The sequence below is a fragment of the Idiotropiscis lumnitzeri genome, chromosome 1, assembly GCF_059441095.1.
Source record: "Idiotropiscis lumnitzeri isolate Australia: NSW breed Sydney's pygmy pipehorse chromosome 1, RoL_Ilum_1.0, whole genome shotgun sequence".
NCBI classification, from domain to species: Eukaryota; Metazoa; Chordata; class Actinopteri; order Syngnathiformes; family Syngnathidae; genus Idiotropiscis; species Idiotropiscis lumnitzeri.
Window position 1 is genome coordinate 20,979,000 of NC_142391.1, and position 14,577 is coordinate 20,993,576.

Genomic DNA, 14,577 nt, shown 5'->3' on the forward strand with positions numbered 1-14,577 from the left:
CCAACCTGGCGTAAAGAGGCTGTTCAGGTCACGGATGATGGCGCGAAACGTCGGCCGGAACGTGGGCTCGTAGTCGGTGCAGTTGCTAATGAGATTGGCCAGCTCGGTCCACTTGGGTGCGGGAAGCTGGTGCTGGTCCTCGTAGAACAAGCATTTCTGAAGTGTTGGTGAAAAGGAAAAGATGCAATTTTAGTCTGGATTCTTTGGTCACAGGCACCTTGGTCACGTTTTTTTGGTCAAGTACTTTGGTGATGAGTGGTGGCATCTTTGGTTACGTACTGTACTACGGTCAAATACTCGGGTCACGGTTTAACGGGACATATTGGGATTACAATGCAGTACGTACTTGGTCACGTGTCTTTGGTCTCGTACCTTGGTGACGGATTTGGACATATACGTGGGTCATGATTGATGGGCACATTTGTGGGTCATGTATGTTGGCCATGATTTCTATGGCCATGCAAATCCTTCAACTGTCACCTTGGCGTCATCCAGCGCGGCTAGCGGCCTTTCTCCGCCGCTACAGAGTTCCCAAAGGGTGACACCATAGCTCCACTTGTCCGCCGCCAGGCTCAGGTTGGCGGGGTCGTCGATGCACTCGGGGGGAACCAATGGGATCCTCTCAATCAAAACTGGCCGCAAACAAAAGCACTCAGAAACGCAACTATTGGTTGTTGTAAAATAATGTTGTCTTGGTTATTACAATGGTACATTGACGGTACTTAGAAGCGGACGTAAAAATAGTTGCAGACTCACTGTCTTTAGGCAGAACAGTGATGCTGATACCGGGATCGCTCAGCTTGATGAAGGGCGGGTTCCCGGCCTGGCGATCCTCCTCTCGGATCAGAAGCACATTTTTGGCGCACACGTTTCCATGGACCAGACGCTTCTCTTCCTGCACGTTGGGCAGCAAAAAATGGTGAGCCATTTCGAGTCGAAGGATAAGGAAGCTTTGATTGAACAGCATCGACAAAACTGGACACGTTATTAGGTACGCCAGTGCAATTTCAATAACTCAAACTAGAGCTGCTTTGATCATGTTTTCGCACATGATTTTTAGAATATGATTGGGTGATGAATTTGGGGTCTGAGTTTTGGTTTCTAAGCCAAGGTTTTTGGTGATGCATTTTGGTAACTTTTTTTGGTCATAGTTTTCGGTCGTTTCTTTTGGTAATAATTGTTGGGTCATGTCTTGGTTAGGATTACTGGTCATGGGTTTTCAGTCGTGATTTTTTGGGGGGGTTTCATTTTTTAACGTTTCATTTTTTCCCCTTTCTTCATTTGATCTTGGCCATGTATTTGGTCATGTATTTAATTGACCAAAGTGCAAGAATATATGCCGATATTATCTGTGTTCAAATAAGTGTTGCTTTTAAAATGGCAACTAACCCTAAGCATGTTACTCATTGTTTGTTAGCATTAAGCTAAGATTAAAGTACATGATGTGATTGTCTTTGTTGTTTGGTGTTTCTGTCGATTTTACCTGCGAGAGGCATTAAACAGCTTTCATGAGAAATTATTCACTGTTGGCCAAAATGCTGAGTTGCCAGCATACAACACTCACAATCAAGTTGCAAATACGTGAGTTTGTAAATGACGGCTTGTGATGAACAATATTTTGTTTATTTGAGAGAATTTATTGACCGCATTTTTTCCCCTGCCATTTTGGATTTGACCTTGGTTATGACTACATACCAGGAAGTTCATGGCCCAGGCCAGCTGCTTGGCCACCTCCAGCTTCCACAGAATGTTCAGAGAATTCTTCTTCTTCTTCAAGTAGGTGTCCAGGGAGCCAAACTTCACATACTCCTGCACCATGATATCTGACAGGAGACAATATCAGCCTCTCAGTTAAACTCACAAATACAATGCAAGGAACAAATGCCACTTTAACACTTCTTGGGGAAGAAAAAAAACAAAAAAAAACCAACAACCTTTGGTCTTAATTATGAAACACTGCGCTTTTCTGGATGAGAAAAGGTTTGTTCCCGTTTACAAAGTAAGCTTGTGTGTGCTGTTGACTTACTCTCCTCGCCACAAACGCACACGCCGTAGTTGAGAACCAAGTGCTTGTGGGAGAGCTGGCTCATCATGCTGGCCGCTTCAAAGAAAGACTGCCGGGAGAGCAAAGCATGGGGGGGAAAAAGAAAAGCAAAACACTTAAGATGTCCGTGACGAGAACAAAAGGAACACAAGTGGAACTAATCCGCACTTCCTTTAACCACAACATCAGACTAAATGAAGGATCTCCACTTTCAAAAATCATAAAACGCTTCATTCACTGGCTCCATTGGAGTGCAGAAAGCCACTAAATGCATTATGCGTAAATTAAGAATATTACAGAAAATACCCTTCTTTTATACATTGCATAGTTTGGTATTTTAAAAAAGCCTGTTCAAATGTTCAATTCAGTCACTAACCAGGAGAAAAACAAAAACAAATTTTATTCTATTTAAAGGGCTGGATTTGAAAAGTACCAAGTGGCACCCCTAGGTGTCACTGTTGGATGCTTAAAGTGGGAGAAATGTGTGCAGGCACTCTTTGTGGGTTTTATTAGATAATGCTTTAACTTTGACAGTCCTAATTTTACTGCATAAGTTTTGAATCCTGTCATTGTCATTTGCATATTCTTTTTATTAATTAGGTGGGGGAGATCAAATCAGATATTTTTGGAGAATTTTTAAAGTCACACAGATTTTAAAAAAAACTTACGAATTGTATGAATTAATTTTTATTTATTCATTTTTATTGAATGGGAGGAATAAACTTTAAAGTCTTATATCAGATTTTTTTTGGAAGGCCATATTCCTAAGCCCTACCTCGGAGTAGTTCCTGTGTGCCTGGTCCAGGACTTTCATGACCACTTCGGTTTGGTGCACAAGTCCGTAGTCTCCGACTTCCTTGCGCACGCCTTTGAATATCTTGGTAAACGTCCCTCTCCCAAAGCTGTCCATCTGAGGAATGTGATAAAAAAAATTCAGGTGTCACATCCCAAAAAAAACTACAGTAAAAATATTGGACTTTATAAAAAAATAGATAAATAAAAATAAACTTACAAACTCCAGATCTTCCTTCTTGATGGTGTGAAAGACCATCTGGCTGACATTGGGTCGATGCAGCGATGGTGAAGGAGGCACGTCGGACGCCTTGTTTCTCCGGCAAACCAGTAGACAGGACTTTTCTAATTAAAAAAAATAATAAATAACAAAATACAAATGTTGGTTTGAAATTACGGCTTATCAAGTCCCATATTTATACCAAATTCAGGGTTGATATTTTCCAGAAGAATTTCATCTGCTATAGTAAGAGTCAAGTTATCGCAACATACACGAATAAATTCCAGTGTTATTTTCTACAATTCTACCTTAGATTTTGTTAAGTTAACCAGATTGCTTCAATGTTACCAAATTGGCTTAAAAAAACTAAACAAAAAAAACCAGACCTCCTCACACTCGCTGTGACCAACTAATTAAACATGTTCAAGTTATTCTTTGTTCCAAGTTGCTCTAGATTTCTTTTTTGGTTTCTTAAATGTTATTAAGGCAGAGCAGAGGTGTACTTTTCTGTAAAATTTAATAGACAAATGATACAACTGTATTTATAGTTGCACGGATAGTTCGGGGGTGTGCGCAAAATATATTCTTCTCCCTGGGGGGAAACAGAAAATAGTTGAGGAGCTGCATTCGCCACACACACCATTCTTCCCATGTAGAAAATGTGCTCTCTGTATTGAAGACAGTATGTTCTTTTCCTCCATAATCTCTTGTTTTTAGTGTGTCGCATTGATGTTGCTGCGTTGATAGAAAAAGCAGCTACAATGAGAGGCACGATAGACTAAATCTCTGTCTAAGAAACAAGCCTTTGAGAATTAGTGTGAAGCCGTAGCCAATGCCGTGGAAAAGTGGCATGAGCGCCGCTGGAACACTATTATTTTTAAAGCATCCTCTTTGACAAGCACGGTATTGTGACACAGGAGCACACAACATTCAAGGTTTTGACTCAACTCCAAAAACATATCACGTACACTGAATGCTTCATTAGGCACAGCCCTGCAGTCAATTAGGAGCCAGTATGCATGAAAACTTTGGCCTTCCCAAGATAATGCTGTTTTGATAGTTAAGAGATTACTTTAGGTGAGGCAATGCAACTTTATTTAGATAGCTCATTTCATTCAGAAGGCAAATCAATGAGCTTCACTTTTAGCTACAGCCTGTATTTAGATGTGTGATGCAAAGGCAATAAACAACACCCCCAAAATTGGCCATAGATCCCTGTGCGATCATTAAAAAATTCAGACCTCAAAGAAAATGTCAAAGAAAAATAGTAAGCGTGTCTATATGACTCGAATCTCCCTCCAAAAAAGGCTTAAGACCACATCACATACATGATAAGACACAGGAGTATTGTTATTTTTTTAAAGCAACTATTCTATGGTAATGTTGACCATTTCCAGGGGTCCTTCAAAGACAAAATTGCCTTAGAAGTAGAGTACTGTTGATTGAAAGTCGGCTTACAACAAACTCTTGGGACCCATTGTGTTGGTATCTTGAGGACTGCGTGTACCTCACTGACAACAGTTATTTGAATTTTCGATACAACCTCCTTCCATAGCAATTAAATGACTTGGTGTGACGCAGGGATCAATGTTAGGCCCCCTGGCAGTGTCATCAGGAGGCATGGAGTAAACTTCCACAGTTGAACATCTCCATGTCACCTTATGATACCAGTCTAGTGTTTTTTTTAACTGTATTTTAGAGCATCATAACACGGCACAACTAGAAGGGCATCACTTTTAAGGTTCGTTTTCTGTTTTTAGGTATCTAAATGTATTTGTCTATATAGCCCTTGAATTTAATTGGGAGGAGTACCTATTGTGGTAAGCAGGTATGAAGAGTACTTACCTTTAGATCTAGGAGCGCAGCACTTGCTGAATTGGAAAATGAAGCTATCAGAGCGCACTGCTTCCTTTTGGTAGCAGCCCAGTAGATCCTTCAGGCTCCTGAAGTTCCTTTTTGTTCCGCTGAGGTTGAAATCGCCGTCAGCCGACCTGGTTATCTGGCAGTGTTTGTACTCAACCGAATCATACACCTGGGGGAAGGCACCAGCAAAAGCTTCAAACCCAGAACCACAGACCTGTGAGACAGATGAGCTCTCTACCTTTGCACTGTCCTGCCCAGGCTACTGATTTAAAGTTGACAATGAATAATTGTCTACATTGTGCTATCACATCTGTTTTAGAAGTAACTTGCCCAATACTGATATGCCATTTCTAAGTTCTCTGTGCAACAAGTGATAACGTCAGCCTTTGCCAGGCCAACGGCTCCTATTTTGGGTCTGGAATGCGTGCTTAATGCGTTCAGGAAATCAAACTCGTTTGCCAATTCAGATATTTAGACACTTTCCTTTTGTTCTTTGCATACCTCAACGGGGAACGTCAGAAAGTACTTGTTGAAGTCCTTCGGGCTGCACCTTAAAATGTACAAGCCGCGCTTGGTTGCGGATCTCTGCAGTCGGTTGATGGCAAACTCCATCCTACCAGGAGAGACACAGTCCAGCATCAGATATCAGAAGCTAAAATCGCTTTGTAGCTTCAAGCATAATCGGGAGCTTCAAATCTGATTACTTACGAGACCGGGCCATGGCAGTGGCATGCGATGGCCTCCAACAGCCTAGGGGGCGCCACTTCTTTGCAAAGGTAATGATGTGCGTCTGCGGTGAGCCGATAGTGACCATCAATCAGTGACACGAAGGAGAGTGCTTCAGACAGACAAGGGAACTCCAATTCCTAGAAAACATTGAACAATGCAAAGACTAAATGAAACAACAGTTCCAAATCCACTTTCTGCCTTTCATCGCCGAGTTTAAAATTACCAGGTTCTTGCCATCTTGCTTGTTGATGGTGACCAGGCGGCTCTCAGTGGCGGCCTCCTTGTTGGCCTGTTTGACGCTAATGTCAACAACTTCCGGGAAGTCACACAGTGTCTGCAGCTCCTGGGTGGGGAAAAAAAAAAAAAAAAAAAATTGAAATCAATCGGAAAAGTAAATACCTGCCGGAAAAGTGATGGACAAATATCGAGGGGAAAAAAAAAAATCACAGATTGGTGGCAGCTAAATTTATTTAGATGTTCAGTCATGTTAATGTACATAGAGCAGAGATGTGCACCAACCTGGTCCGAATCTTTCAGCTTCTCCCGGCACCACTGGACGCCGGTGTCGGCGGCCACCAGCAGGACGAGCTGGCCGCTGGACGCCTCGTGGACCTGGAAGGTCTCCGTGTAGAAGGCCTTCTCCAACGACTCCATGCTGATGAGGTACTTGAGCTTGAGGTCACGCGCGGTGGTGCGGAACTGGCTGAACTGCTGGATGAAGCGCTTGAAGCGGAATCGGATGCGCTTGCGCGTCAAGAAGCTGCAGTCCTCGAGCCGCGCGCGCATGTCCTTGGGCAGGAACGACTTGTAGCTGAGTGCAGAGTCAAGGATGGAAGTTAACAACGAGACCACAGGTGGAGACAGTATGGCGCCGTTCTTTAATCCGGACTACCGAGCAGTTACGTGATCATGCGTCCCGCAATATTTGCTGGAAATAATTTCATATTCTTTCCCCCAGAATTTTTATTCCTTCATCTCATCTAGTTGTTTAAATTAATGATGCAATTAAAAAAAAAATATTGTCAAAATAAGCGATACATTTTTAACATTTATTTTAGATTTTATCAAATAACTGGTACATTGCTTTACTGTAAAGAATACATTGAAAATTATTAACATAAATGCATGTCATTTCTTTCAATTAAACATCTAAGCCGCTTCTCCTCACATTCAAATTAATTTTAAGTTAAAAAACTATCAGTTAATAAGGTCAAAAAGGAAAATGGATTCCTCCATTGTTAAATTAAAAAAAAAATCACAAAATATAAGCATGAGAAAAATAAATAGACTTTCTGAATCAAACTGGTCAATCAGTTATGACAATGAAATAAAAATCATTAAACACGCATGAATTGTTTTAATCGAAAAATTTTAAACTATTAAACAGAAAAGAAAAAATTAGTACATTTTATACTTGTTTTATTGAAGTAGTAAATTTCTTAGAATGATCCAATAAATTAAAAATACAAATAATACAATAACAAATGAGCATGTATTTTTTTCATTATTGATTTGAGCTTTCACATAAAACAAAATTATGAGTAAAATGAACTTTTAAATGCATTTTATTTGATTAAATAATCCAATTATTCCGATGATAAAATTAAAGGAGCATCAATCAAGTCATTTTCACTTCATCCTGCTGATTTCAACACGTGACGATGGAACACAGGCGAGGTCGCTACCTTGTAGTGCGGTAGACGTCCAGCAGAGACAGTTGTTTCTCGTTGGCGGTCCGCGTCATGTCCAGCACGGCCATTCCGAGGCACTCCTCCTGAGTCTCGTGTGAGTTGGAGAGCTTGACCAAACCGCTGATGAAATCGTTTCTCCACTAGAGGATCGGGAAGGGGGGATTTGACAATCTTATCGTATTCCCGGACCAAGACTGCGACAACAGAAACAAGTCAGTCATCTTTGCTGCCAAACGGCCGCCGCCACCCATGTGGCAGGTGACTTCAGGAACTTTTCTCATTAACAAAACAGAGGCTATTGACTGTCATTTCGAATATTTTGTGTGTCAAGTTTTGCTCTTGATGCCCGCCCAATTTCATGTCAACTGGTGGAACTGGTGTGCGAGGCGGGCAAATGTTTTCCAACATTCACAAGAGGCGCAACTGAGTGAATTTTTGGAAAGCTGTTAATTTGTGAAAAAACAAGGATCGCTAATTCTATTAAGATTCATCAAACTAAGATGGAAATATGAGAGCCAATAAAGGGTTGCGAGTCATTGACCAAAGTTCTTTGGTAGCGGAACCACTTGTGATAAGTTGCGTCACAGGATTATTTGTCACGAGCACATGCTGCGAAGCCCGAAAGCAAACAGTTGGATGGATTTCCTTCCAAGCGTCTGTGCTTCAGGGTCAGTGGGTTTGCAGGAGCATCTCCTGCGTTTGAGCTCTCCAATGATTTTCAATCAAATTTGGTTCCGGTTCCGCCTGTGCCACTGCAAAACCTTCTCCAGTAAAGTTCTTTCTCTTTTTCTTTTTTTTTTTATAGGCTTGACAACTGCTCAGAATTCTCACTCATTTGATCAGAGTTCGGCTCCGGCTGACATCAGCAGTCAGCTCAATTTTTTATTTTGACATAAAGGCTAAATTTTGAGTGCTGCTTTCAACATTCTTTATAGAAATACAATGGTCCCTTGACCTATAAGTGACCTGACTTGTGCATTTTTCTTGGTATGATTTGTCACTCCGCCAAATGTCTTCAATTGTGAGCAAAAATTCAAGTTGCTGAGTGCCAGAAATTTCAAAACAAGCAACAGTTTGGCATCTCCTGAAAACTTCTTCAAAGGGGAAAACTTGTTTACCGCAACTCCCAGTTAAAGTTGACTGTCCATTTTCACAAAAAAAAAATAAAATAAACAAACACCAACAAAGAATTGCACAAGGGTATCAAAAGTCCACTAGCTTAACGCTAGTACACAACGCAAAATAACAGACGGGCTAAAGAAATTCGCATCAATGATGCGGCGTTATAACTGCCTCAAGAATGCCCAAAGGAACACAAACAGTGCTGGCAACACACAAAGACAAAATATACAACAATACTCACACAGGCGCATATTTTTTACCCTCCGCACATGAAATTTATTGCCCCTTGGTGGCCAAGACATGCACACTAGAATGAGCCAATCAATAAATATCACTGCTCAAGCACACTTACTTCAGTTGTAATTAACTTTTCAGTACAAATAGATCAGAAAAAAAAAATGGTAGTAATTGTAAAATTGGATAATTTCCTGCGACACACCAGAGGATCTCACATGGCACACGAGTTGGCCTAGAGCTTTTGAAATGATCAGATTACTTTTCAAATGAATCACAGCTGTGTGGAAGCTTTAAAACTTCACCTCCTCCAACTCTGAAGGGCAAAATGCAAACACAAACGCTGAAGTAGTAGCAGGCTCACCTGATAAAATAGGTATGACATCACATAATCATCCAGAACAGGACTTTCCGATCCCTTTGCGACGCCGTATCGATATGCCCGGGACGCCCCACCGCTGTACCAGCCAGGGTAGTAGTACCTGCCACCGACGCACAACACAACTACGTTACTCGACGCATTTGGAACATCGACGGGCAGAATTGTCATACCCTACCTTATTCTAAAAAACACATCTTCGGAAGCGGATTCGTCGAGATGGAAATTGTGGTTGGGAGGGAACCACAAGCGGTCTCGCTCCCTGAAGAGGCCGAAGAGGCTGAAGTAGAGAGGCGAAATACCTGCGGACGCACAAGCCAAAGCAAACGCACGTCATGAAGGACGCGCGGCTGCTCCATCCGAAACGGTGACCTTCGTTCTTGATATGAACTACGTTGACATCAAACTTGAGAGGCGGCCATTTTGACACTTGTTGCCGACTGAAAATGACATCACAGTCACCCAGGTAACAACCAATCAAGGCTCACCTTTCTGAGTTTTGTCCTGTGACGTTCACAAGCTGAGCCGTGATTGGTCGTTACCTGAGAAACTGCTATGTCATTTTCAGTCGACAGCAAGAGGTAAAATGAGAAATCAGATTCCACAAACGTAATATTAATCGAATATTTTTGAGTTGACGTCATTTAAAAATCACGATTAAATCACTGTTTGCAAAACTTCAATGAACAAAACTCAATTTGAAATACAACTTAAAAGAACAACCAAAAAATGTGTTTTCAACAAGTTAGACAAAAATATATTAACATTAAGCATTTCCCCATTTCCGGTAACTTTGATCTGAAATCGGGGCAGATTGGGTGATTTTCAGTCGATTGCAACAAAAAGATTGTATTTCATTTCCTGAATTTTGACAGGTCAAAAAGCAACTCAATAATCTCAAACTATAAAAGAGCTTGCCAAATGAAGCACTAATAGTTTAGTTTTATATGACACAATAATACATTTTGTTTTTTGTGGGGTTAGAGGTCAGAGTGAGTTCAGAGAGCCACAAACACACGTACCATTCCATTCCAAATAGTTCATTTGAGGACTGAACTTCTCAGTGGGAACTTTTACAAGCACTTTTGTATTGTATCCGAGGGATGTGCGCAATAAAATCTGTTTTTAGTGCCAACATCAAGTGAGCTCGAGGCCAATCAATTTGCTCTTAAATGTCAATGGTGTTTGTTCCGTCATCAAACGCACAACACTCGATTCCAGCAACATGCTGGTGAGGCTGAGCTTCACTAAACACCCAACGCCATCTTTTTCGCTTCCATTTCAGCAAATCCCAAGGTGGAAAAATTACTCAAACGCTGCACTAGAGTGCAAGTAAAGATCAAGGCTGAATATTTAAAAAAAAAAATGCAATTTAGATTCTTCCCCCCATAATATTGCGATTTAATATACGGTTACCTTTTTCAAACTCCTCTTGTCATCTATTTTTTTTAACAAACACAAGAATTCATCTGTATCGCAATGATCAGATTTATCATACGTAAATGTTTTGCTTTTAAAGGTTAGGCTTACGCTAAAATATAAGCAAAAATTATTAGGGATGTCACCAAACCCAAATTTCATGATTCAACAGTACCACGATGTGAACCTCGCGATACGATAACTATCAAGATATTGGAGTGGGTGAAAAGTAATTTTGATGGAGATGTTGAAAAATATTTGCTGGTACGACAGATTTATGGGGCCTTTGATCGGTTAGAACATAGTTTTGATCATGCCCGCAATAATTCAAATTAAACTGCACTAATAAAACCGACCACCAGAGGGTGCTGGAACTGCACAAATGGTAAACTGATTTGCTGCTATTAATATCGTGACATGACGAAGAGGAGATATCGTGGCAATTAGTATATCACGGCATTGCCGATATTGTTACATCCCTAAAAATCAGAGAAAGGATTAAGCTTGAGATAAGTATATCTACTTCAATTAGAATTTCTCATTTAGTAAACACTTGATTTGCAGGCTTTTAAGTGTCCACTACATCAACTTCACAAAATTTGTCAGCGTGAGTCAGTAAATCTTAAATCAGGTTATCGCATAACAACAATGCGCACAAATCTGTGGTTCTGTTTCATTCCTACTGACCGCCAGAGGCGGTGCGTAAAGCGCTGAAAGTTCCCTTCGTGCATGCACAATTTGACAGAACGTTCTTGGGGTCATTCGGGATACCAACTGACAGAAATGAAGCAGAAGTTGTCTTTGCTTTTATCCAAATTGCAGCCTTTGCGGTTTTCAAATTGTGTTCGACTAAGTCGCAATGTCGATTTGAACTTGATTAATTATTCAGCCTTAGTACAGATCATTATAACTGATTTCATTACGTAATGTACAAAAAGTTCACCCAATACTTACTGCATGCTTTGGCGGCATTGATGCACAGCTCCTCAGCCACGTAATCGCCGGCCGGGTAGGCCAGGAATTTACAGTTGGACTCGTCCTGGATGCTGTGATAGAAGTGAAGCCTCAGAACGGTGGAAGCGGCGGCTGTGGTGCCGGCGGCCGAGTTCCTGTCCGGACACTCCCGATGGGCGCTCCCGTTGCGTTGGTGCACAACAGGGCACGTGTCCGGTGTAGCATCCATGGCTTGCTGAGAAGCCATCAGCAATGTGCCACCTTAAGTCAGTTAAACGTAAAAAAAAAAAAAAAAAAATTAAAAATTATACATTTGTAATCACAGCTAGACTCTTGCGTCTAAATATTCTTAGAATTGATGATCATTTTTTTATTAACTGGGTTGTTTTCCCCTTGTGTAAGCATAACTGAATTTGTAGGAATTAAATTGCGGGGCAGATTTCGGGTTGCGGAGGCAGCAGCTTCAAGCAGGGAAGCCCAGACATCCTTCTCCCCAGCCACGTCTTCCAGCTCTTTCGAAGGGATCCCGAGGCGTTCCCAAGCCAGCCGGGAGACATGTCTCCAGCGTGTCCTGGGTGGTCCTCAGGGCCTCCTCCCAGTGGGACATGCCCGGAACACCTCACCAGGGAGGCGTCCGGGAGGCATCTTGACAAGATGTCTGAGCCACCTCATCTGGCTCCTCTCAACGTGGAGCAGCAGTCGCTCTACTCCGAGTCGTCTCGGATGACCGAGCGTCTCACCCTATGCAATCTTTTACTCACAAAAAATCAATTTTGTCCACTTCAGCAAAATCAAAAAGATAAACGCTACAAGCATGTGTCATTTTAGCCCCCAGGACAAATCAACATACTTTGCTTGTTTTCAAAATAGGAGTGTGCTAAAAATAGCTTCATAATATGCATCCATGCATTTTCCACACTGATGTCCATTAGAGCTGTCAAAATTAAAGTGTTAACTCTGGACATTAATTCATTTTTTTTAAACTCAGTTAAATATCTTAACTTCGTTAGATTTACTTCATAAATAATTTGCATACTTAGCAAATATTGTACTATATTAGCTGTACACCGTTAGCACATCATCTCAGAACAAATCATGTTGCTCAAGTTCCCACTGGGCCTTACAAACTAACAGTGCTGGAGTGTTGGTGCTTGTGGGCAGTCGCAATTTAGATCATATACAAGAATCAAAAAACGCTACAAGAACAGTCTTTGAATTGAATATACTTCATATTTGATTATTTTGCATTAATTCCTGGATGTTATTCAAGCAAATATCTGTTACAAGCTTCACAAAAAAATAGTACTTGAAAAATGTGATTAATCATGGAATATTTTTTTTATTAATTAGTTAAAAAATGGAATCACTTGACAGCACTAAGAGAGAGAGACAGAGAGAGAGACAGAGAGAGAGACAGAGAGAGAGACAGAGAGAGAGACAGACAGAGACAGAGAGAGAGACAGACAGAGACAGAGAGAGAGACAGACAGAGACAGAGAGAGAGACAGACAGAGAGACAGACAGAGAGAGAGACAGAGACAGAGACAGAGACAGAGACAGAGACAGAGACAGACAGAGACAGAGAGACAGAGAGACAGAGAGAGAGAGAGAGAGAGAGAGAGAGAGAGAGAGAGAGAGAGAGAGAGAGAGAGAGAGAGAGAGAGAGAGAGAGAGAGAGAGAGAGAGAGAGAGAGAGAGAGAGAGAGAGAGAGAGAGAGAGAGAGAGAGAGAGAGAGAGAGAGAGAGAGAGATACCCGCATGATTTGGGATGTCGTTGGTCGAACCCAAGACCTGAAAACTGTACTGTGAGGCAGGCGTGCTTTAACACTAGCGCACCATGTTGCCTAGCTTCATAGCATTATTTTCAAAACCTATCAACAAGACAGAGTGTTTGATGTATGAAGAGCGAAATGCCAGAAAGAGGACAAATTGAGCTTAAGTTTAAGCAGGTAACCTTTGCAGTATGCAAACACGCACACGCGTCTCCTCCCACCGCCGTGGTGGTTGGATGATACGTGACGTCACAGGCAAATAACCTTATTTATCTCCGGTGACAAGTTTAGCATCATCCATGGGTGAAATGGTGTTTAACTAGTCGAACTGTCGGTTATTTGTGACAGGATGTCAAACACTTACTTCGCGAGATGAGCAGCCAGCGGTGCGGCTAGCCAGCTAGCTCACTGCTAGCTCCCCCGTAGGCCACCAGCAGTCCGGACGACTTTGACAGCTCACACTTTTCTTTGGAAATGTGATTTAAAATGAAGAAGTCATCCAGCGAACACGCCCCAAAACAGTCCCCGCTTACTCCATTCCCCCCGGTGTTGCTTCTAAACTAGCCGCTTTTGAGAAGCCCAACACGGCCAGTTCCCCATGTCGCTTCCCCCTCCTCGTCGTCGTCCACTCCCCCTATAACAAGCAACTTTATCCCGTTGCTCTTATCTCGTCAACATGACTTTAAAGCTAACACACGCTCTAGTTGCCTAAAAGGCAGCAACGACGCCCCCAGTTCGCCCACTATATCGCGGCTACGACGGTGCGATTGGAGTCGCGGTGGTCCATTGAGCTATTTCTGGACAACTTCTCCACTTGTTGCGCTGCAGTGCTAACAGTGGATGAGCTAGCTTGAAAGCTGCACAGGGCTCAAGTCAACAAGCGGCCTCTCCCTCCAAAATGTTGCGTTCACTGGCAGCGGAAATCCCGATATCTCCTTGGACCGCTTATTCGATCGCCTTCATCTGCTTTCCGTGCGTGTACTTTGTTAAGCGTGTTACTCGAACAGTGAGACCAAACCCGCGACTAGGGGTGCGGGAGGGGGTTGGTGTGGAATCACATAGCGCCATGAACGCACTTCTTCACCTGATGTATGGCAAAAATGGTATTTTAAAAATGGACAAAAGAAATGCATGCACGCAACATACATGCTCTCTCTCTCTCTCTCTCTCTCCCTCTCCCACTCTCTCTTTCTCGGGGGGAGAAAGAAAACACGATTAATATAAAGAGAGAGGGGGGGCTCTATCTTTATATTAATCGTGTTTTTTGTTCTTTAACACCAATACATACACATATGTGCAAACCATGGCACAATGTGATTAGATTTTAGTAGTTTTAGCTCGTTCTTTTATTTTTGTTAC

The 14,577-nt window shown here is 42.0% G+C and overlaps 1 protein-coding gene across 1 annotated transcript in view; it reads right to left on the reverse strand.

Moving 5' to 3' along the window:
• Positions 1-14,224, reverse strand: part of jak2b (Janus kinase 2b) — a 19,196-nt gene extending 4,972 nt beyond the window's left edge. The window contains exons 1-17 of the mRNA XM_088287893.1: positions 13,583-14,224; positions 11,448-11,708; positions 9,253-9,376; positions 9,060-9,177; positions 7,334-7,479; positions 6,168-6,459; positions 5,872-5,991; positions 5,628-5,785; positions 5,421-5,532; positions 4,902-5,088; positions 3,057-3,181; positions 2,820-2,954; positions 2,027-2,114; positions 1,696-1,823; positions 757-895; positions 481-632; positions 6-156 (exon numbers count right to left, since the gene is read on the reverse strand). Of these exons, the coding sequence (XP_088144019.1) occupies positions 6-156; positions 481-632; positions 757-895; positions 1,696-1,823; positions 2,027-2,114; positions 2,820-2,954; positions 3,057-3,181; positions 4,902-5,088; positions 5,421-5,532; positions 5,628-5,785; positions 5,872-5,991; positions 6,168-6,459; positions 7,334-7,479; positions 9,060-9,177; positions 9,253-9,376; positions 11,448-11,694 (2,422 nt within the window). The 5' untranslated portion in view covers positions 11,695-11,708; positions 13,583-14,224. The remainder of the gene's footprint in view (positions 1-5; positions 157-480; positions 633-756; positions 896-1,695; positions 1,824-2,026; positions 2,115-2,819; positions 2,955-3,056; positions 3,182-4,901; positions 5,089-5,420; positions 5,533-5,627; positions 5,786-5,871; positions 5,992-6,167; positions 6,460-7,333; positions 7,480-9,059; positions 9,178-9,252; positions 9,377-11,447; positions 11,709-13,582) is intronic.
• Positions 14,225-14,577: the final 353 nt, after the last annotated feature.